This window comes from Malaclemys terrapin, chromosome 8, assembly GCF_027887155.1.
Source record: "Malaclemys terrapin pileata isolate rMalTer1 chromosome 8, rMalTer1.hap1, whole genome shotgun sequence".
NCBI lineage: Eukaryota > Metazoa > Chordata > Testudines > Emydidae > Malaclemys > Malaclemys terrapin.
This window is the reverse complement of record NC_071512.1, coordinates 42,432,598-42,456,805: the sequence shown is the minus strand read 5'-3', so window position 1 is coordinate 42,456,805 and position 24,208 is coordinate 42,432,598. Positions and strand designations below refer to the sequence as shown.

The 24,208-nt window shown below is 49.8% G+C and overlaps 1 protein-coding gene across 3 annotated transcripts in view; it reads left to right on the top strand.

The window, feature by feature from the left end:
* The window catches only part of UHMK1 (U2AF homology motif kinase 1), a 57,948-nt gene that overhangs the window by 16,581 nt on the left and 17,159 nt on the right, over nucleotides 1-24,208 (top strand). Inside the window, exons 6-8 of one of the 3 annotated variants that reach the window (XM_054036587.1) lie at nucleotides 9,561-9,659; nucleotides 13,298-13,386; nucleotides 13,924-18,510. The exons of the other annotated variants lie outside the window; for them this stretch is intronic. Of the exons in view, the coding sequence (XP_053892562.1) occupies nucleotides 9,561-9,659; nucleotides 13,298-13,386; nucleotides 13,924-14,070 (335 nt within the window). The 3' untranslated portion in view covers nucleotides 14,071-18,510. Of the gene's footprint in view, nucleotides 1-9,560; nucleotides 9,660-13,297; nucleotides 13,387-13,923; nucleotides 18,511-24,208 lie in introns of those variants that run through there. 3 annotated transcript variants of the gene reach the window in all.

Here is a 24,208-nt window from a genome sequence, read left to right as displayed (position 1 = left end):
GGTGACCCCCTAGTTCTTGTGTTATGAGGAGTAAATAACACTTCCTTATTTACTTTCTCCACCTCAGTCATGATTTTATAGACCTCTAGCATATTCTCCCTTAGTCATCTCTTTTCCAAGCAGTAAAGTCCCAGTCTTATTAATCTCTCCTCATATGGCAGCCATTCCATACCCCTAATCATTTTTGTTGCCCTTTTTTTGAACCTTTTCCAATTCCAATATCTTTTTTTTTTTCCTGAGATGTGGCATGCAATAATATGTGGATGTACCATAGTTTTATATTGAGGCAGTATGATATTTTTATATCTTATCTATCCCTTTCCTAAAGATTCCCAACATTGTTTGCTTTTTTGGCTGCCGCTGCACATTGAGTGGATATTTTCAGAGAACTATCCACAATGACTCCAAGATCTTTCTTGAGTGGTAACAGCTAATTTAGACCCCATCGTTTTATACGTATAATTGGGATTGTTTTCCAATGTGCATTACTTTGCTATTTTGTTGCCCAGTCACCAGTTTTGAGAGATCCTTTTGTAGCTCTTCGCAGTCTGGCTGGTACTTAACTATTTTGAGTAGTTTTGTATCAGCTGCAAATTTTGCCACCTCACTGTTTTCCCCTTTTTCCAGATCATTTATGAATATGTTGAATAGGACTAGGCTCAGTACAGATCCCTGGGGGACCACCCTATTTACCTCTCTCCATTCTGAAAACTGACCATTTATTCCTACCTTTTAACCAGCTACCAATCGGGAACCTTCCCTCTTATTCCATGACAGATTACCTTGCTTAAGAGCCTTTGGTGAGGGACCTTGTCAAAGGCTTTCTGAAAATCTAAATACACTATATCCACTGGATCCCCCTTGTCCACATGTTTATTGACCCCCTCAAAGAATTCTCGTAGACCTTGGTAGAACACCTTGGTTTGTGAGGGCTCAGGCCAATAGCTTCATTCGAGCCGGCAGCCTTGGGCTGAGGACAGCTACTCTGGGCAGGCTCAGTGCCTGGCTGGTTGGGGATCATGTTAACACTTTTCCTGTTTTGTGAGGGATTTGGGTTGCATTTGAAGTATTATCTCCCTAGCTACCTGGAAGTGCTCTGCCTGACAGACTTTTTGAGCCAGGGCTCCTCCCACTTTTAGAGAGTACAACTTCTGCATCTCAGGGTCATTTTTGGCCCTTTCCTGCTGAAAGACAGCAGCAGGCTCTAGATGGCTCTTCTGTCCACCTGCCCTCAAAGGCATTACAGTCAGACTGCACAACAGCTCTTGAGCCCAAAAGAATGAAGGCATGTGTATGTGAAGGTTCGGGGCTTTGGGAAGGCAAGGAACTTTGATGCATTGACACTAGGGCATTGTGGTTAAAGCACTGGACTGCGACCCAGAAGATCCAGGTTCGGTTTGTGGCTGGCCAAAGGTTTCCTACGTGACCCTGGGCAAGTCTTGTAATTTCTGTGACCAGTTCTCCATATGTAAAATGGCGCTCATACTTCAGAAGGATATAGCTATGACTGCTTGCAACACTACAGCTCTAGGGCTGTGTAAGGTCTAGTGTAAGCTCATAGCGTTTTAAGGCATTTAGGACCCTCTGGGCTGCCCACCTAATAACACAGGCCATACGGTTGCGCTAGAGCAGATCTTTTAAAAGGCCATCACTTAGTCATGCTCTAAAGACTCCAAGTGCAGGAGACCCCAGCCCAGCCTGTGAGAGTTGTTCCAATGGCTCAGCACCCGAGGTGTTTCAAAACACTTGTCATATTTTCAGTTTGAAATTTGGTGATTTCCATTTCCAGCTGGAGAATCTTATTCTGCCTTTTTGTCTGCTAGATTAAAGAACCTGCTGCTCTCAAGAGTCTTCTCCCTACACAGGGTCCATCTACACTGCACTGAAAAACCTGCAGCGCTGAGTCTCAGAGCCCAGGTCAACTGACTCAGGCTGAAAATAGTAGTGTAGACGCCTGGGCTCTGAGACCCAATCATCTCATGGGATTTTGGAGCCCGGCCTCCAGCCCAAGCCTGTCTGCACTGTAGTTTTTAGCCCTGCAGCCTGAGTCCCAAGAGCCTGAGTCAGTTGACCCAGGCCAGCCGCAGCCATGCCCATGGGTCTTTTGTTGCAGGGTAGATGTATCCATAGGGACTTGTAGACCATGATCAAGTCATCTGCTAACCTTTTCTTCAGTAAACTAGACAACTGTTAGGTCGGCTTTCCAGACCTCAGATTATTTTTGTAGCTCTGTTCTGAACTTCTCCATTTTGTAACCTCCTTTTTGAGTTGTGGACACCAGAGAACATGAGGTGGTCCAGGGCTTTTGCGTTGTGTCGATGTAGTAAAGACACTGGCACACCCACTGAGGCCTTCTGGCAGGTTGGCGTGTTGGTGCCAAGCAGCAGAGATGCTCCATCACAGCAGTGTTACTGGGCTCTAAAGTGGTGAGCCTCTGGAGAAATGCCCAGGGGCTGAGGCCTGAGCTGTCTTCTGGGAAATCTGGTAGCTATCACCATTGAAAGCATCATCCTCACTTCCCCAGACTCTGAGGTGCCCACCAGCTGAGGCTTTTCTAGCCACAGCAGCAGTACAATGTCTTTTGAAGTGCTGGACAGCGGGAGGCAGCACAGATACATCTGTGGTCATCCCGCCAGGCTGTCTCCCCCTGCATACCAGCCAGGCTGAGCTACAGTAATAACTTGACAGGAGAAGTCAGCTGAGCCCCTAAGAGCTAGGTCACTGCACCCAGATCTGTCAGATTCTGCTCCCAGATGAGCATGGAAAGCAGAGAGGCAAGGCTTTCCAGCGCCAGGAAACAGGCTGCAAGAAATCCACTTTCCCTAGGCCACCACCACGTGGGAGCTATGTAACCTCTCCAGCGGTCTAGGCCAGTGCGTATCTCATTAACAAAGGAACTGAACAGTGTTAGCTGGCTAATGCTAAATAAAAGAACTTGCATTTCCACAGCCTGAGATGCAGAAAAGCAGCACTTCTGCCAGGTTAGACCTGTCAGCTCAGCCCTAGGTCCCATTTCATCATCAAAGCTCCTGGTGCCTGATTCACTGAAGTCTTGGGCACCATGTGGAGGCAGAGCCTCCTGGGAATGACAGCAGTGGGAGTCCAGGAGGGCTTGGTATTGAAGGCTTCCCAACAGGAAGAATTGTGGATTTCCACTGCTTAGTGAAGCACAGACGCTCACAGTCTGGAATTAGGAGTTGCATTCCACAGCATTGTTCAAGGGGCTGCGCATTGTGGGGTCTGCAGGGGTCCCACTTGGGATGAAGCATTGAAGATTTCAACCTGGGAATGTCTTAGGCTTGGTGTTTGATGCCTTTGTCCTATTGATGAAGCAGCAGAAGCACCTTTTCCCCACCAAGACACTGACTCAGGATAGTAGACCAATGAGTTCTTCCATGTCCTGGTGCCATGCAGGGTGAAGTTTTAGGAGTATGTGTGTCTATGTTGTTCTGGGTCACTGACAATTCCAGGGGGACCAGCATCTCAACAGTCCGCTCCCGGTGCTGTTTTACCCAGTGACCGCTCTGTCTTCTGGGATCACTGCGTGGCTGGTAGGTCAGTGCTTCAGATTGTGATTCCTATATTGCAATTCCATTATAGCTTAGTTCCTAGCTCTGCTCCTTGTGACTGGTATTCAAAGCCTTTCTCTGCCTGTTTGCATGGTGTGAGGCGGTGCTGCAGAAGGAAGCATTGGTTGGTGCTTTCTTAGAGAGTTAATCTAGAATATCGCTTGAAGCTTTTGCTTTCACTTTTGACACAGCTGGGTCAGAGCTCCCTACAGTCCAGTTCTGCTGGGAAGTTGGCTGCACTGGGGATAGACTTATCTACAATTGCATTGTGATACCCTCACTCCACAAGTCAGTTCGTTTTGCTGGAGCTACACATGGGTAGGGCCCTACCAAATTCACAGCCATAAAATATGCATCACAGACCGTGAAATCTGGACTTTTGTGTGCTTTTACACAATACTATACAGATTTCATGGGGGGGGGGGGAGAGACCAACATTTCTCAAATTGGGGGTCCTGACCCAAAAGGAAATTGCAGGGGAGTCACAGCATTGTCACCCTTACTTCTGTGCTGACTTCAGAGCTGGGCGGCATACCATACCATGCTACCCTTATTTCTGTGCTGCTGCTGGCAGCGACTCTGCCTTCAGAGCTGGGCTCCCAGCCCGCTGCAGCCACTCTCCAGCTGCTCAGCCCTGAAGGCAGCGCTGCCGCCAGCAGCAATGCAGAAGTAAGAGTAGCAATACTGCAACCTCACCTACAATAACCTTGTGACCCCCTCCACAACTCCTTTTTGGGTCAGGACTCCTACAATTACAACACCATGAAATTTCAGATTTAAATAGCTGAAATCATGAAATTTACCATTTTTAAAATCCTATGACCGTGAAATTGACCAAAATAGACCGTGAATTTGGTACTATTTGCTGTGAGCTGTATTGTGGGCTGGCCCCTCAAGACAGGGACTGGGGTTGGAGACACTTAGTAGCTAGCTCCTGAACTAGGCAACAGTGGGGTCTCTGGAGAAATGCCATTTCTGTCATTTACATGTAGGAGGAGCTGCTAGTTGGCAGTTCATGGTACTGGGCTATTCCATGCAGTCTCTGTGTCCAGCAGAAAAAGATGCACCTGTATACCCGTTCTCCACTTCCTTGGTAGCAAGGGTCCTGTCCAGGAGTGAGACACCATTTGAGCAGCCCTTCAGTTCTGTATTTACCTGAGTGTTGCCTTTCAGTTCGGTTGCAGGTGTCGGTGACTGGTCCCATAGCAATGAGGGAATGATCACAGCATCAATCAGCATCTCGGGCCAATGAGTCAGTACCTCGCATAGATGTTGAGTGTCTGGTTTGAGAGGTTCATACTGAGAAAGCAGGACAATCAGCGAGCTATCTTAAGTGCCTGTACACAAATGCAAGAAGCCTGGGAAACAAGCAGGGAGAACTGGAAGTCCTGGCCCAGTCAAGGAATTATGATGTGATTGGAATAACTGAGACTTGATGGGATAACTCACATGACTGGAGTACTATCATGGATGGATATAAACTGTTTAGGAAGGACAGGCTGGGCAGAAAAGGTGGGGGAGTTGCATTGTATGTAAGAGAGCAGTATGACTGCTCAAAGCTCTGGTATGAAACTGCAGACAAACCTGAGAGTCTCTGGATTAAGCTTAGACGTGTGAGCAACAAGGGTGATGTTGTGGTGGGAGTCTACTATAGACCACCAGACCAGGGGGAGGCGGCTTTCTTCAGGCAACTAACAGAAGTTACTAGATCACAGGCCCTGGTTCACATGGGGGACTTCAATCACCCTGATATCTGCTGGGAGAGTAATACAGCAGTGCACAGACAATCCAGGAAGTTTTTGGAAAGTGAAGGGGACAATTCCCTGGTGCAAGTGCTGGAGGAACCAACTAGGGGCAGAGCTCTTCTTGACCTGCTGCTCACAAACAGGGAGAAGCAAAAGTGGATGGGAATCTGGGAGGCAGTAACCATGAGATGGTCGAGTTCAGGATCCTGACATAAGGAAGAAAGGAGAGCAGCAGAATACGGACCCTGGACTTCAGAAAAGCAGACTTTGACTCCCTCAGGGAACTGATGGGCAGGATACCCTGGGAGAATAACATGAGGGGGAAAGGAGTCCAAGAGAGCTGGCTGTATTTTAAAAGAATCCTTATTGAGGTTGAGGGGAAAAAAACATCCTGATGTGTAGAAAGAATAGTAAGTATGGCAGGCAACCAGCTTGGCTTAACAATGAAATCCTTGCTGATCTTAAACGCAAAAAAGAAACTTACAAGAAGTGGAAGATTGGACAAATGACCAGGGAGGAGTATAAAAGATATTGCTCAGGCATGCAGGAGTGAAATCAGGAAGGCCAAATCACACTTGGAGTTGCAGCTAGCAAGGGATGTTAAGAGTAACAAGAAGGGTTTCTTCAGGTATATTAGCAACAAGAAGGTGGTCAAGGAAAGTGTGGGCCCCTTACTGAATGCGGGAGGCAACCTAGTGACAGAGGATGTGGAAAAAGCTAATGTACTCAATGCTTTTTTTACCTCTGTCTTCACGAACAAGGTCAGTTCCCAGACTGCTGGACTGGGCAGCACAGTACGGGGAGGAGGAGAAGTGGTTCAGGACTGTTTAGAAAAACTGGACGAGCACAAGTCCATGGGGCCAGATGCACTGCATCCGAGGGTGCTAAAGGAGTTGGCGAATGTGATTGCAGAGCCATTGGCCATTATCTTTGAAAACTCATGGCGATCGGGGGAGGTCCCAGATGACTGGAAAAAGGCTAATGTAGCGCCCATCTTTTTAAAAAAGGGAAGGAGGAGGATCTGGGGAGCTACGTGCCAGTCAGTCTCACCTCAGTCCCTGGAAAAGTCATGGAGCAGGTCCTCAAGGAATCAATTTTGAAGCATGTAGAGGAGAGGAAAGTGATCAGGCACAGTCAGCATGGATTCACCAAGGGCAAGTCATGCCTGACCAACCTAATTGCCTTCTATGATGAGAGATCTGGCTCTGTGGATGAGGGGAAAGCAGTGGACATGTTATTGCTTGACTTTAGCAAAGCTTTTGATACGGTCTCCCACAGTATTCTTACCGCAAGTTAAAGTAGTATGGACTGGATGAATGGACTATAAGGTGGATAGAAAGCTGGCTAGATTGTCAGGCTCAATGGGTAGTGATCAATGGCTCCATGTCTAGTTGGCAGCCGGTTTCAAGCGGAGTGCCCCAAGGGTCGGTCCTGGGGCTGGTTTTGTTCAATATCTTCATTAATGATTTGGAGGATGGCATGGACTGCACTCTCAGCAAGTTTGCAGATGACACTAAACTGGGAGGAGTGGTAGATATGCTGGAGGGTAGGGATTGGATCCAGAGGGACCTAGACAAATTAGAAGATTGGGCCAAAAGAAACCTGATGACATTCAACAAGGACAAGTGCAGAGTCCTGCACTTAGGACAGAAGAATCCCAGGCACTGATACAGACTAGGGACCGAGTGGCTAGGCAGCAATTCGGCAGAAAAGGACCTAGGGGTTACAGTGGATGAGAAGCTGGATATGAGTCAACAGTGTGCCCTTGTTGCCAAGAAGGCTAATGGCATTTTGGGCTGTAAAAGTAGGAGCATTGCCAGTAGATCGAGGGACGTGATCATTCTCCTCTATTCGTCATTGGTGAGGCCTCATCTCGAGTACTGTGTCCAGTTTTGGGCCCCACACTACAAGAAGGATGTGGAAAAATTGGAAAGAGTCCAGCGGAAGGCAACGAAAATGATTAGGGGGCTGGCGCACATGACTTATGAGGAGAGGCTGAGGGAACTGGGATTATTTAGTCTGCAGAAGAGAAGAAAGGGGTGGGGGGTTGCTAGTTGCTTTCAACTACCTGAAAGGGGGTTCCAAAGAAGATGGATCTAGACTATTCTCAGTGGTAGCAGATGACAGAACAAGGAGTAATGGTCGCAAGTAGCAGTGCGGGAGGTATAGGTTGGATATTAGGAAAAACTTTTTCATTGGGAGGGTGGTGAGGCTCTGGAATGGATTACCTACGGAGGTGGTGGAATCTCCTTCCTTAGATGTTTTTAAGGCCCAGCTTGACAAAGCCCTGGCTGGGATGATTTAGTTGGGGATTGGTTCTGCTTTGAGCAGGGGGTTGGACTAGATGACCTCCTGAGGTCCCATCCAACCCTGATATTCTAGGGTAGTCCTGCCTCAGCAAACTCGGGGCTTGTCTACAGGAATATTTCATTTACAGCAAGCTGGGGTGTGACTCTACCCCATACTAGTCTGCTGCAGAGTAACTGTCCACGTTGACCCTGCTGAATCGCTTTAACAGTTTATTAGTGCACTTCAATCTAGTCCACTTTGAACTGGGACTCAATCAAATCACGGTAATGAACTGTTCATGCGAATCAGCAGAGTCCACATGGAAACTTAGTCCATGGCAGGCTAGTGTGGGGGTAGATTCACACTCCAGCTTGCTGTGAACTAAATTTTCACATAGGCAAGCCCTCGGACTGGTGGTTTATACTAGAGCTTTTCCCCCTTCTCCGCTGCATTCGGTCTGACACTTAAGTGTTCGTTCCTAAATTGATCAGCTTCCTTTGGAAGCAGGCATTGCCTGTTAACTCTTTGTTCCTTCCGCTCACACTCTGGACTGCAGCACCTCCTGACACAGGTCTAGCGAGGTGGTGGTGGTCTTGAGTCATTCTAGGACAGATAGCTGCTTAGCTGGTTTAACGTTCTCCTAACGTTCTCCATCCTAGAGAGGCTGCCCCCTCCCACTTTAATTGGGAAGGCCCTAAGGGTGTATCTTACATGGAATAATGCCCTTAAAGGAGCTCATCTCCAAAACTTTTCTCGACCCCCAACTAGCTGGGCAGAGTTAGAGCTGAGTGAAAACTCCAGGGACTGCCTCTTTGTTTTCCCGGCTGCTGTAACCTACAGATAAGGGCCCTGAGGGAAGGTGGGTCAGACTGCCATGGTCTCAATCTACAATCTGCCTCATGGTCAGTTAGGGAATTTACCCCGCCTCATACCTTTGAAGGCATGGGCAGTTCTTGTTGCTTTAGGGTTTGTTAGAGGTCTTGGTTGTCTGTTGATGACGAACCATTCATTAGGATCTTACTATTCTGTGCTGGCCTCGCTGGTCACACTGCAGCAAGAGTGCACGTGGCAGGATTTCTAGGCATCCCTTGAGCTTCTTGTTCTCCAAGAGTGGCAACTTGCCTTTAAAGAAGGGATGCTTACTTTGTAATTCTGCTCTGTGAAGAGCCCACACAGGGTTCTAACTCACCCATCCTTCCACCTCCCCAGAATACGGGGCCCTACACTAAGGCAAAGGGTTGCATTTTAAAAAAAACAGCACTTTTCTTTTGCCCTTGATACTGTGAACTGTGCAATTCTCACGGTGCAGTGGTGCACAGCTAGATTTGTAAGGGAGCTCTTGCTTCACATGCATTCAGGAACTGACAGAAAATATTCTTGGGGGAACTGAGGCTGTGACATTGGGAATAGAAGGAGCTGGTGCAAAACACTGGTCAAGGGGAGTAGGTACCTGCTTGAACATGGTACCCACGAGTGCAAATCCTGCAGTGATGGTACGTACAGAGAAGTAGAATTGCAAGATGAGTAACTCTCCTTTCATTGATGGGGTAGAAGGGCTTTATATCCTGCTGTATAAGTAACACCTGGTCCAGCTACTTTGGCCATGGGGACCCTTGTCAATGTCTGAATCCAAGCTGAATAGCAATAATTTCAGACTTGATTCACACTGCTTCTGTGCCTTTAAAAGCACTTTCAGCCACTGTTTCTGGGCAAACTAACCTTCTGGCCTTTGGGTCTCATAGGTTGCACTCAAAGCCTTCCTGGAAAAGAGGCTGGTCAATCTGAAGATTGAGGCCAGCTGCACACAGCATGGCTACAGGGTGTAATGCATGTATGTGGTGAGGGGAAACAAAACTGTACCTCCAAAAGTCTAAATACTGATGCAGCCTTTCTTGCCCTCCCCCTGCTTTCCCGTTTAATGCCTTTCCTTCCATGGAACTGGGTGGTGGCAAAGCAGCTCCCCATATTGAAGATTTGGTGATGCTTCCAACTCCAGTGCTAAGGCTGCTCAATGTCTTGAGTGACGCTTCTCTTCAGAGTGAAGAAGAATATGAAGGTTGGTATCTGTATTACAGACTGCAGTGCAGTAATGTTGTCGTACAAATCCACATCCCAGAATGCTGTTGGGATCAGAGTGGGATGAGAGTTTAGAGGCATAAGGAAAAGGGAGCAAAGAAACTCAGCTGGGATTTGAAACAAGTGCACAGGTACAGGAAGGCTGTTCCAGATGGCAGGAGTTGCAGAGAATGCTCTGAGAAGAGACTGGGCCTAGCCGATTAGAGAGGGTGACCCAGAGATTGGAGTAAGTTCATGGATGGCTAGAAGGGCTGCTTGAGCACATAACCCATGGGTCAAAGCAGCGCCAGATGCCTGCATGTGCAGAACAGGGTGGGAGGGAGGGGAGAATGCTGAAATGCGTTGAGTGATGTCATTCAGACAGCAGCAGAGATTTTCATAGATTCATAGATTATAGGACTGGAAGGGACCTCGAGAGGTCATCGAGTCCAGTCCCCTGCCCGCATGGCAGGACCAAATACTGCCTAGACCATCCCTAATAGACATTTATCTAACCTACTCTTAAATATCTCCAGAGACGGAGATTCCACAACCTCCCTAGGCAATTTGTTCCAGTGTTTAACCACCCTGACAGTTAGGAACTTTTTCCTAATGTCCAACCTAGACCTCCCTTGCTGCAGTTTAAACCCATTGTTTCTGGTTCTATCCTTAGAGGCTAAGGTGAACAAGTTCTCTCCCTCCTCCTTATGACACCCTTTTAGATACCTGAAAACTGCTAGCATGTCCCCTCTCAGTCTTCTCTTTTCCAAACTAAACAAACCCAGTTCTTTCAGCCTTCCTTCATAGGTCATGTTCTCAAGACCTTTAATCATTCTTATTGCTCTTCTTTGGACCCTTTCCAATTTCTCCACATCTTTTTTAAAATGCAGCGCCCAGAACTGGACACAATACTCCAGCTGAGGCCTAACCAGAGCAGAGTAGAGCGGAAGAATGACTTCTCGTGTCTTGCTCACAACACACCTGTTAATGCATCCCAGAATCATGTTTGCTTTTTTTGCAACAGCATCACACTGTTGACTCATATTTAGCTTGTGGTCCACTATAACCCCTAGATCCCTTTCTGCCGTACTCCTTCCTAGACAGTCTTTTCCCATTCTGTATGTGTGAAATTGATTTTTCCTTCCTAAGTGGAGCACTTTGCATTTGTCTTTGTTAAACTTCATCCTGTTTAACTCAGACCATTTCTCCAATTTGTCCAGATCATTTTGAATTATGACCCTGTCCTCCAAAGTAGTTGCAATCCCTCCCAGTTTGGTATCATCCGCAAACTTAATAAGCGTACTTTCTATGCCAATATCTAAGTCGTTGATGAAGATATTGAACAGAGCCGGTCCCAAAACAGACCCCTGCGGTACCCCACTCGTTATGCCTTTCCAGCAGGATTGGGAACCATTAATAACAACTCTCTGAGTACGGTTATCCAGCCAGTTATGCACCCACCTTATAGTAGCCCCATCTAATTTGTATTTGCCTAGTTTATCGATAAGAATATCATGCGAGACCGTATCAAATGCCTTACTAAAGTCTAGGTATACCACATCCACAGCTTCACCCTTATCCACAAGGCTAGATTATTTAAAATAATCTATCTGTATTGTCATACATTAGCAGCGTTGTGTACAAAGTGCAGACGCTCGGAGAAAGCTAGGAGAGCATGGTCCTGCCATGCGGGCAGGGGACTGGACTCGATGACCTCTCGAGGTCCCTTCCAGTCCTAGAATCTATGAATCTATGAAAGCCCCCTATGGGAGTAGGCTATAGGATGAGCTCTCTTCACAAAGAGCCTGGCTTGTAGTAGCCGGGTTTCCTCCCTGCTTTAAGTGATATTATAACCCAGTACAGAGCACTCATGGAACTTCCAGCTTCTAGCTGTGCAAAACAATCAGTGAGTGTACACATCAGGGAACAAGACTGGCCCCACTCCTGTGAGCAAGCAGTGCAGCCACACGTGTCTAGTCCGTGACACTAATGTTTTCCCTCTGGGGACCCAGGCTCTCACCCTTGTCCTAGACAGGGCTTGTTCCCACTGTGATGTAGCAGAGACTTGGTGACTGAAGGATGCAGCGCTCTGCCAGACCCTATATGTCCTCTGTCTGGAACTGAGACCCCTTTAAATAACACTATTTTTCTGTTGATGCTTCTGGGACAAGTAGAATCAGTGGGTGGCCCACTGAGTTCAGGCATTTCTGGGGGCTGGGAATACTCCAGGTACAAAAGCCCCCTTGCCATGTGTTGGGAACAGAGAGCAATGCCCCTCCCCAGCCTCCATGCTCCTGGGTCTGACACCAGGTTGCTGCTGCCTCCCAGCAGCAGCCTTATCTAAATGCTCCTGTACGTCTCCTGTGGCAATCTTCCAATCCCCTCCCTCTCCTGGTGGACAGGTGGGGGGGACAGTCGGCAGCGGGGAGGCAGACAGCAGTAGGGCTGTCGCCACCTCCCAAGTAGCAGGGCTATGGAGCAGAAAAGTCATTGAGACACCCCAGTGTCTAGGGAGAAATAACAGTTCCCCACCCCCACACCAAGGGTTGTGGTAGCATCTTCCCTTCAGTGCCTGACTCCTGGTGGGGAAGGTGAAGTTAATGGGGTTTAAGAAGAGCTGGAGCATCATGGGATAAGTACTCTCCTGGGCACCATGATGGGATTGCTGCCTACTATTCGTGCAAGAGCGTAGGGTGCCTCAGGACCACCATGTGCTTCAATGTGCCCAAGTGGGTAACAGGAGGGAGCTGGAGCTGGATTCCAGGCTCCCTGTAGCACCCCTGAGATCCTGTGCTTCCTATGGCCTGCCTCCCACCACATTGCAGAGTTCGGGGAAAGCACGCTAGCTGAGCAGATTCCCTGGCTCCCCAGCTGGTATCCCAGTTTGCCACTTGCTTCCCCAGGTTCTCCCCCAGGACTCTTGTTTTTGGTTCCAGACTTGCCTCTTTAAAATCTGCAGGAGCTGCTGAGAGCCACATTGAGCACCTGGCTCCTCCTGGGCCTAGCGAGATCTGCAGAAGATCCTATAGATCGGGGCAGGTGGAGTAGGTATGAAGATATGAAGGGTGGGGAGAGCTGGGTGGCTGCTCTCTGGAATTCCCTCCTATAGGCTTAGCGCTTTCTTCCAGTATGTGTCCTTGCCGAGCATTGGCAGCCACTCTGTAGGCTAACCCTGATATTGCCCCTTCCTCAAAACCTGCAGCAGAAGTTCTGCCAAACCAGGGGCCAGCAGAGAATTTTTTCACCAAACTGGAGGGTATTTGGGCAAGTCATTTTTATTGAGGTAGCATTTCAGTCCATCATAAGAACTCTCCAGTGCTGGCTTAGCCACGGCCTTGCTCGGGCAAGTCACTTCACTATCTGCCCAGCCTCTGGCACGCCTTCCCTCTCCCTGCCAGGATTCTCTTGATCTTAGGTGGGTCGCTGCCAAGCCAGCTCCGTCCAGATTCCGGCTCACTCAGACATTGGGACATCTCTGGTGTACGCAGACAAAGAAGGAGAATTAAGTGTACGATGAGAAGTGACTGATCCAGACTCAGTCGGGACTGCTCACATTCCACACAGTTGGATTGCCCTAGTGTGGTTTATAACTGGTAATAGTTTGCAAAGCACAGGCCACATGGCTTTCTCTTCCCTCAGATGTGCTGGAAGACATAAGAGAGGAGTGTCAGAAATACGGCACGGTGGTTTCCTTGCTTGTTCCAAAGGAGAATCCTGGCAAAGGCCAAGTAAGTGTGGAGGGGAAGGGGCTTGATATTTACACTACCAGCCTCACTGTCAAGCATTAATCCTGCTGGATGAGGGCAGTACTGTGCAACTAGAAGTATCTGGTTCTGTTGTGCAGCAGCATGAATTTGTCAAGGTAGCTCAGTGTTTCCTAGCTTAAGAGATGCCAGACTAGTTTTAGGGGAGGCTTTGGGGTACAGAGTGGAGGATGAGGAAAGTGGGGTGAGAAAGGGGTGTGTTAAGATGCTCAGCGCCAACTTGCTAAATGTCTAGTCCAGAGAAATGAGGAATGGTAGGTAGAAGCTTAACTGGCCTTCCCTACAGACTCAGGCTGTGTGACCCCCTTCCCTGCTGTTCTAGTCCCACGGAGTCTGCTGAGGGCACTCTGGAGTTACAGGCAAGGAAATCAGTTCACTAGCGATAATTCCTCACTAAGGAGGAGAGGAATAAAGCCAAACTTACCCAATCAGTGGGTGATGGATGAAATCCCTGGGGTCTGTGACTCAATGGCAGTGATGCCCTTGTCTCTGTCTTTTCAGGTCTTCGTTGAATATGCAAATGCTGGTGATTCCAAAGCTGCCCAGAAATTGCTCACTGGAAGGATGTTTGATGGCAAGTTTGTTGTGGCTACGTTTTACCCCCTGAGTGCCTATAAGAGAGGGTATCTGTACCAAACATTGCTCTAGCAGCAGCAGCCATCAGGAGAGTCGGCAGCGCCTCTTCTTCATTTCAGTGTGTTCTGCAGTTGAATGTACAAAGAGCTTCCCAGCCCTGCTTTTGAGTAGTTTTGAAAGGAGATCTGCACAGGACAGAACTGGACTTTTGCCTTCTAGTGCTGCTTTGTCCTGTACAAAGGTAGCCCATGCGGCTTTAAAATGATCTGTGTTCTGCTTGTTTGGTTACATTAGAGATGTGGCTCTTGCCTACCCTGGAAGGCTCTCGAGTGACTGGAGTAAGTAGTGGCATTGCCATCACAGGAGACTCGATATCTAAGCAATTGAGGTTAAGTCTGGTTCAGACTGTGAAAAACGTTGCTTCAGTGTCTTGACACTAATGATTGACTAATGTTTGGGGAAAGGATCTCTCTGTTAACTATTCATTGCGGAGTGAGAACCCCTCCCCCCCCCCCCCATACACTTGTTCTGAGACACCCAGGAGGCCCTCCGGCAAGAACAGGAAAGACTACACTTTTTTTCCCTGTTATCTAAGGTAAAAAGACAAGCAGAAACCCCTGCATCTCTGGGGTGGGTGGGGGAGGCTTCAGGTCTCTCCACCCCATAAAGTAGTGGCCATCTGGCCTTTGGGGTTACGCTGTCACTGACAGCTGGCCCAGGGAGACCTGTAAAATTTCCTCCGCTCTAGCGTCCGCTGTTGTCTTGTTGGGAAACTGATTGTCAGTGTCAGTGAAGGCAAACTGCTGTCTGAGAGCAGGGCACCTGCAGCAAAGTGAGTTCACTTGTATGGACAGGCTGGGCAAATGTGGAATCCATTAAGCATCTTCAGGGAAAGGACAGTGTTAGTCCTGACCCCTGTAACACCATGTAATGTAGAGGTTACAGATTGCCATAGTATGGAGTCATCTATCGCAGCTGACCTCCATTGCTCTTAGTACGAGTGCCAAAGAGTGCATAATGGAGAGGCATTCCCAGCCTCAGCAGGATGTCTATTCTGAAGACTTTTTTAAGGGAGAGCAAATTTGTACCTGTCGTCATTTCCTTGTTTGGCTTCTGTTGTAACATGTGTGGTTTTTTTGCTTTAGCCAGTGTTGATTTATTGGAATTGTGGCAGTAAGCAGGAAGCACTGACACTTTGGGCTCTCCATAGGGTACACAAAGGGCCTGAGACAATACAAGATCCTTTAGAACAAGAATCCTTGAAATAATCCTACTTGACTGCTAAGGGCCTCCTCCAGGGTGATGCATTCTAGTGCTAGAGGGACTGTGGGGTTAGCAAGCACATTAGTTGGATGCTGTTCAGGAGCGCCGCCAGCTTTTCTGATGCCCTAGGCAGCGGGAAGGTCCCGCCCCAAAATGCCGCCCCCCCACAGAGGCAGCGGAAGGTCCCGCCACCGAAATACCGCTGCGGTCGCCGCCCCCCGAATTGTAGCGCCCTAGGCCGCCTAATGGGTTGCGCCGGCCCTGATGCTGTTAGGAAAGAAACAGATTGGGTGTGGCCCATGTCACTGCTTCTCTCAACAGGAGAGCAGCCTAAATTCGACTCATGCTCTACTTGCAGTGCTTTAGCATTGAGAAAGAGCTGCTAGAACAGTAGTTCTCAAACTTTTGTACTGGTGACCCCTTTCACACAGCAAGCCTCTGAGTGCGACCCCCTCTTATAAATTAAAAACTTTTTTCTATATTTAACACCATTATAAATGGTGGATGCAAAGCGGGGTTCGGGGTGGAGGCTGACAGCTCGCGACCCCCCCATCTAATAACCTCGCGACCCCCCTGAGAGGTCCCGCACTAGAATGTAATGTTTACAAACCCCACATGCACAGACCCCTTCCTTTGAGTGATAGGCACAGGAGGCGAGGAAGTAAAATAACCCTAGAGGGTGTGGAAGCTGCTGCACCAGTTTTAGTGCCGAGGAGAGGCCTCTGATCCCAAGCCCTGTCTAGAGAAATCTGGGGCAATTGTTGAAGAGATGTCCCTACCTCACCCTGCATTGAGGCCGCTGCGCTTATCCGGGCAATATGCTGCTAGCATCCTGCCCAGGCTGGACTTCCAGCATTCTGCACTTGATCTTTCCTGCTGATATTGCCAGTGTGTCATGCGAGAGTCAGTCTGCAGCATGTCATAAGTCACTTGTCTTCATTCCTTCTCTGTGCTGCTGTGGAAGTGGCTACTGCCATGCTGTAGTTAAAGTGGAAGCTGGCTTCCCATTATAAGCCCCATATTTAACCCTTCCCTAGCTCCTCCAGAAAGAGCCTGATCTTCCTGAGTTTTTCTGTGCCGCTTCTCACTCAAGGTAGAGGCTTTTCTGAGGAGTTTGGTAAAAATCCCAAAAGGAATTTTGATGTTTTAAAAATGAGCCTGTGATTCATTGATCAGACTGTTCCGAAGTGTGGTTCAGAGTATCCCAAACAGGGTTTCACCTGGGGACTCCAGCTGTGCGTGCTTTGTTTGCGTGTCCTTGCTGAGACATGCCTCTGAGTGTCCAGGAGCTATATTAGTGTTGGGTTTTCAGTGTGTGAAGAGCTGGGTTTATATTTATGGATGTTTAGTATTTTGGTAGTTTAAACTGCCATGCTACTGACCTGACTGCTGCTATCTGCCAGGCTGAGCCACAGGGGGAGGACACCAAGGGCTGTCTGGGCTGGAGATGAGGTCATGTTAATTAACACAACATTCAAACACTCTGGATGTGAAGATGGCCCTGTTCAGATCATTGTCAGCTGGCCCGACTTCACACTCACCTTCACCCTCTGCTTAGACCCAGACCATCCTGTTTAAATGTGACCTTCCCCAAGACTGACTAGCTCTGGCTGGGGGAGCTGTGCTGTGATGGGAGGGCTCTGAGAAAGATGGGGTATGGACTGGGGAGCACATAGAGGGGTGGCGTTAAGCCAAGGGCTTGGGAAAGGGCATGCATGGGGGGAGGGGGTGATGGGAGCCCAGAAAGGGACCGTGAGGAGGAGACAGTAGGGCATGCACAAGCATGGTAGGAACTCAGGATGGGGTACCGAGGAGTGCGAAGAGACCATGGGGTGCCTGACTAGCACAGAGTGGGGGTGGGTAAGATGCAGTGTTTTGTCTATGGTAACTTTAAGAGCTCAGTCTTCTAGATACCAACCTTGAGGTGCGTAAAGTGTCCCCGTGCTAAAATTCTCCTTGCCCACCCCCAACCCCGATGGGCACCCAGACATAGCCTCAGCACACCTTGCTGTGGCCTAGAGCAGCTGGTCCTGGAGGGAGCACTGCTCCACCAGCCCTATGGAAACGGGCCTTGTTTGGGAACCCTAACCCATCCCTCCTGGGAGAGTGTCAATGGGATCCAGCTGCACACCAGTCCCAATGTCACTGGGACAGGGAGCTTTCCTTGGGCAGCAGGTGACTGGCGTCTCCTCAGCCTGCCTGGCCAAGGGGGTGATTTGGCCCCACAGTTCAGCGAACTTTCCCCCCTTGGGATTTGCTCCCTCTCAGCCAGCCTCCATGTCAGAGAGGCCCCCGAGGCTCCCTCAGGTCTACCCATCTTTCTCTGGCTGTCAGACCATGTCCCACCCCTCAGGGGCCTTTTCCCCAGACATTGGCTGCCCTCATGGCAGTCCATTTGTGTACCTGATGTGGGCTGTGTGCCTGGGGAGACCCTGACAAGTGCCACAGCTCCCCCCAGCTCTCTAGCAGAAAGTCCCCCGAGATTGTGCCCCGTCATGGGTCTCTCCCTTGCTGGGAAGGAGGCAGCCTCTGTCCCCCAGCTTTGCCCAGCATTCCTTGATTTCCCAGCCCCCATTCTGGGGAACAGGTTATGCTGGGTCTGTCTCTTTCCCCCCAACCTCCATTAGGGGCTGACCGCACCCTGTCAGAGTTACAGGGTTCAGCTGCTCCCCCAGTGCCAGACATGCCTTTGCTCGCTCACTGCCTCACCCATCCAACTCTGTGCCCCCTACAGAATGCAGAAATGGAAGCAAAGGTCAAAATAACCATTTATTAGGAGACTGGAATCTCATTTCCTGTCCCAGGGGCCCATCTCCTATGACCTAGACACTAGCTTTGACCTTGGGGTATCTTACAAATTTGGAGGCCCAGCTAAGCCTGTGGGGGATGTAATGAGTAGGTGAAGGATTATGCAGCAGGGCGGGAAACAGCAGCTGCTTCCCAAACAGGCCATTTCCAGGCCACACAACGCTGGGGCTTAGGTGCTTTGTGTTCAGTGTGTGTATGGGGGTGCTTTGCTCGCTGGATCCCAGCCTTTGCTCCTTTGCAAGGCCTGGTTTTGTTAGGTGACTGTTCTAAGTAGCAGAGCCAAGCTGTTACTAACCCCTAGAGGGGAGACAGGGCTTCCTAGTGGAGCATAGGGGGCGTTCTTGTTCATCTTGGCAGAGTTAGCTACCAAAGATGCTGGCTGGGTTTTTGTTTAATAGCTTTAATAGATTTGAACCAAATAAACCTGCAAAATGCAAACCACTTTTACTAGCTTTTGTCTCTTGGATGCCCTGGGAAAGCAGGGCCTGAGCCAGTAAGGATCCTAAGAATTTGTTTCTGGATGTTGGTCCTGGCCACACCCCAATGTGAGCCTTTATGTTCTGCTCCCTCATGTCCCTGTGCGACTTTAGCTACATACAAACATTGCTAAAGCAGAACCAACAGTGTGTTGGAGGGAGGCCTTCCCAAGCGCCCACCTAGTAAGCACTTGGTCGTCTTTACTCGTGGCTGTCCTGTTTGCCTTTGAGCCTTGCTGTGGAGCAGTCAGGTTAAAACCAGATCTCTCGGAAGAGCATGTTGATTGGTGCACCTTTTGCTGGTGGTATTTTAGCATGATTAAGGGCATGTCTTCACTACCTGCCAGATTGGCGGGTAGCAAACGATCTATTGGGGATCGACTTATCGCATCTAGTGAAGACCCGATAAAATCGATCCCTGATTGCTCTGCCGTCGACTCCGGAAATCCACCGCGGCAAGAGGCGGAAGAGGAGTCGACGGCGGAGCGACAGCGGTCGACTCGCCGCCGTCCTCACAGCCAGGTAAGTCAACCTAAAATACGCAACTTCAGCTACGCTATTCACGTAGCTGAAGTTGCGTATCTTAGGTCGACTCACCCCTCTCCCCCTCCCCCCGTAGTGTAGACCTAGTCTAAGGGCAGCAGGAGTCTGTCTCCTGTACTGCTGGATCATAGCAGAGCCAGGCCCCCAGTATAAGCAAATGCATTAGCTCTCCTGTTCATTGTCTGATCCCTGGCAGCTCTCACTTTTTTTGGTTTCCGAACAGGCTGCACACTCAGGTTATGTCTATACTACAGATCTTACAGCAGCACGGCTGTACTGCTGCAGCTGCACCACTGTAAGGCCTCCTGTATACCTGCTCTATGCCCACAGGAGAGAGCTTTCCTGTCAGCATAATTAAATCAGCCCCAATGAATGGCGGTAGCTGTGTTGGCAGGAGAGCGTCCACACCGGCACTTCCATCAGTGTAACTTATGTCGGTCAGGGTGGTGGCTTTTCACACCCCTGATGGACAGAAGTGCTAGTGTAGACAGCCAAAGAACGCTGCTGCCAAAGCACTTTTCAGCTGAGCCTTTTGCTCAGAGCTGGGATCTGTGTAGACACAGCTTTCTTCGCAGCCGAGCCATTCCGTTCCTACCATTGTCTCTGGCCTGCTCTCGCCCTAGTTACGCACCATGCAGAACCCCAGCTTGCTGGGCACAGTTTGTATCTCCTTGGAGCTGAACATGGCTCTAGGGATGGAAGAGAAGATTTAGTGCCCTCATCACAAACACTATCATCCCCTCCTGATCTTCTACCTCCCCACCATTCACTCACTGCTACTAACACCCCACACGCTCAGACACGCTCCACCTCGGTCCCCTCCTCTTTGCCACCAGGTTCTTCCCCCCACAAAGACAAAGCAGTTCTCTCCCTGGCCCCACCAAATTTGCCTCTGTCTTCAAAGCTTAGCAGCCACCGTAGCCTACTGGGACTCAAAGCTTCCTTGCTGGCAGGAGTCTCCTGTCTCTTCCTCCCTGCTCTGCGGAGTCAGTGTCATGTACCTACAGTAACTCTCCCTGCCTGTGCCTAGGGATGGGGCGCCAGCTAGGAGGAGTCTGGGGCAGGTAGTAAGAGCTTGCCAGGACTCCTCCATTGACTAGTGCTGAGACAAGGAATGGAGCTCCCCCTAAAGGTTCCATGTCGTAACAGCAGCCGCTGCACTATTCACACTTCATTCCCATTTAAGGTTTTCCCTCCAACCAGCAGGACTAGAAAAATACTCTTTAAAATGAAAACGTAGTTTCAGCAGCATGGGCCATGTTCAGACTGGGCAAGTGGGATTCAGTCAGGCTGGACTATCAGGTGCTACGTGCGTACATCAATCAATGTGACAATGCTGTGCATTTCAAGGAGAGCGGATTGCTGAGTCAAGTACTTCAAGCTCTCCACAGAAGAAACCAGGACTTTAGTCTGGAGATCTTGGATGCTCATGGTTGATCTCCGTTGCCTCAAGTCTCTGCCCTGTGAGCTGTTACGTTTTCATCCCAGCCCTTTGCAGCCTATTGTTCTGCTCCAGTCTGCAAAGATCTGTGCCTGAAAGTATCATGTGCAGACGTCACAGCTTCAGTCCTAAACTCTGGGAATTCTGGGATCATATAGAGCAGGAGTACTGGGAAATTGTTGATCCTCTATCTATGCCTTGTTTGTTAGCTCCTGCTAGCCGTCAGACATTCAATGGCAGCTCAGACTCTGAAGTTTCCATATTTATTTACCATGTTTGCACTCTGGAGGACTTTGTAGTGCCCATAACCTTCAACTAAGACTGTTCTCCACCAAGAACCTCTAGTAACTTCACTGATTGCTCTCAGGGTGGTGAATGTGGAGTAGAAGATATTTAGTCACGAATATCCATATGTAAAATGCATTCCATTGATGTAGTTTAACATGGGCATGATGGCCATGGGTATAGGTACAAAGCTGGCTATTAGCCATAGTGCACAGTCTTTAGGGACTTAAGGTCAATCAGACATGACCTTTGGGATAGTACAATACTGCGTCAGCAAAGAAAAAAGAATGGTGCATCAGCTCATGCTCTGCCAGTGTACTGGGGAAAGATGTCAGCTGTAGACTCAATGCTGCACTTGTAGCACAATACAGTTGGAATATGTAGGAGACTTCCAGGGGTTCAGTGAAATGGGGAGAAAATCAGGGCATCAGCAGAGAGTTCACTTTCCATGGTTGTGCTGAGATGGTCGTCAAAGGAGTGTTTGGGGCAGAGGGATACGTGCATGGAGAGGAAGTGGAATGAAATGCTGTCACCAGTTTGTACAAGGGAGACTGGGTCAGCAGAGGGGAGCTGTCAGATGAGGGAACAGTCTCCTGGCCAGTCAGGACAATGAGCGTCACCCAGCTCCTGCTGCGGTTTGTACAAGAGTTGTCTGACTAGAGCAGAGCAATGGCCGAACACACACACCCCACACGCCCAGTCTCCTCCAGCGCGCAGGGCTGGCTCTAGGCACCAGCGCTCCAAGCATGTGCTTGGGGTGGCAATTTCCAAGGGGCGGCACTCCAGTCCCCCCCACTTTTTTTTGCTTGGGGCACAAAAAGCCAGGAGCTGGCCCTGAAGCAAGATGTTCCCTGTCAGCTGAAGCTTTCCGTCTGAGCTAGAACTGACACTGCAGTTCTGGCTTCAGTAGCTAGATGGCGCTCATGGCAGCCTGAGTTGCACAGGCTGGACTGCAGTTCAGGCTGCCCTGCTCCTGGAGAGCCAGAGCATCATCCCCGGAGCTGAGCCCGGGCTGCGGTGGCGAGAGGGGCTCAGCTCCGGGGGATGATGCTCTGGCTCTCCAGCGGCAGGGCAGCCTGAACTGCAGTCCAGCCTGTGTGTGAGGAGCTGGGGAGGGAGGGAAGTGGGGCCCGGGATGCAGGGAGGGGGGAGGGGTCCTGCTGCTCTGCTCGGAGTCTACCCAGGGCAGCTCAGCGTTTCCCCGCTCGAGTGGGCTGTGCAGGGCGCCGCCGGGCTGGGCAGGGGGCGTGGATCCTGGCTCGCGCGCTGACAGGGCAAGTGGCTGGGCAGCCCGAGCTGCCAGGGAACTGCCCCCTCCTGCCCCTGGATCCAGCCTGCTGCGCACCTCCCCCACCTCAGCCCCGCGCTGCCTGTCCTGGGCAGGGAGAGGCAGAGCCTGGCTTCGAGCGGGGCAGCGGATACTGCCCCTCCAGGGGATCCTCACAGCTCGGGCACCCGGGAGGGTCAGTGTCTGTCCTCTCGGCTCTGTCAGTGCTTGCCCCTCTCAGCCCTTGCACCCCCCCATCCCACTTGCAGCCTCTTCACTTGTACCTCCCCCCATCGCTCCTTCACCGCACCCCTTCCCCTTATACTTCACCCGCATCTCTCCCTTTGTACCCTCCCCCAGCCCTCTCCTCCCACACCTTCCCCTGCAATTCTTCTTCCACAACCCTCCTGATACCCCCTCTCCTCCTCCACCCTCCTCTGTGAGTACATCACACCCTGCTTCTCTGCCAGTGTAGAGCCCCCAAGCACCCACACCCGCTCCTCTGCCTGAACCCTTTTTACTAGATTCCCATTCCTTTCTGGGTACAAGGTTTGAGGGTTAGTCCCTATGCCTTCCATGTGCATTTGGAACACTAAAGATGGGGTTGCAGGGGACGGGGGGGGGGGGGGAGATTTATACTAAAGTGAAATAAAAATAAGAGAAATGGTTTGATCCCCACTACAAGTGTAAACAGGGATTGCTGTGATGAAAGAGGAGGTCACGTTTTGTGGGGAGAGCTCAGGGCTGGGGCGGCGGGGGGGAGGGCCCAGGGCTGTGGGGCAGCCAACAATTTTTTTGCTTGGGGCAGCAAAAAACCTAGAGCCGGTTCTGTCAGCGCGTGATGCTGCAGGCAGGATTTTCACATGTCACTGGTGGGGTTTGTATTGCTGGGGTGGTGGGGGAAGGGCACTGATTTATTCTTTGGGGTCCTTTGAATGGAGTCTGACCTGCATGACAGGCAGGGAGACTTTCCCGGCAGCACTTTGGATGGATGTCTGACAGTGTTTGCACTAAAATGGGGTTGGCACTGGCGTGTAGCGCACTGTCTGTAATACTATCGCTGGGTTGGTGTTTGCTTTGCCTGCTAGAGACTGGAGCAAGTGGAGGCCATTGCTCTTATTATGCTAAACTAGCTAACTAACAAAATGCCTGTGCTTTCTTAACCACTCTGTTCTCTAAGCTACCTTTTCCATAGTGCGGGACTTAATGTACAGAGCAATGGGACTGGTAACTGTGAAGCAGCAAGGCACAAGCTGTGGGCAGTAAACAGTGTCTTGGGGAAAATCTGCCCAAGTGTAACTGTAAGTAGAGGTGTGTCTACTTAAACAGCTCATTGCTTGTGGGGTTCAGTGCAACTGTGTTAGAGGAGATGCAGAAACTGGTGTTCCCTAACCTGTCATCATATTGATGAGGGACGAGGGTGCGAAGGTAATATTTTATTGGACCAACTTCTGTTGCTGAGAGACAAGCTTTGGATCTACACAGAGCATATTTAAAGAGCTCTGTGCAGCTCCAAACCCCCCTCTCTCTCTCTCTCTCTCTCTCTCACCAAGAGGAATTAGTCTAATAAAAGATATTCCCTCCCCCACCTTCTCTCTCTGATTCTGGGACCAACAAGGCCACAACCCTGCAAACAACAGATATATTGGTTCCATGTCTTTTTTTTTTTTTTTTTTTTTAACTGCTGGGCCAGTGGAAATCCCTCCCCAGAATATTTTGGGGCCCTGTCTAGTTAGTATTGACGTAGGACTCTAACCTTGAAATGATGAATCTGCTCCTAACTTAGGCTATGTCTACACTTAAACCACTTCAGCAGCACCGCTGTAGCACTGGAGCTGCACCACTAGAGCAGTTTAAGAGCAGACCCTTACTACAGCAACGGGGGAGGGTCTCCCATCGCGGTGGGTACTCCACCTTCCTGAGAGGTGGTAGAAGAACTAGTGAGCTGGATTCTTTTCCTCTTTGTGCAGCAACAGAATTGACTCTGCTCCTGTCACTAACACACTAACATCTCTGCCAATCCATTGGAGGTGGTAGCATTGCCCATGTATAACTGTGGCCCTGGTTTGGCCTACAGAGCCATTGTCGCTGGTGCTGAAGCAGGAGAGGGAAGGAACCCATCTTAAC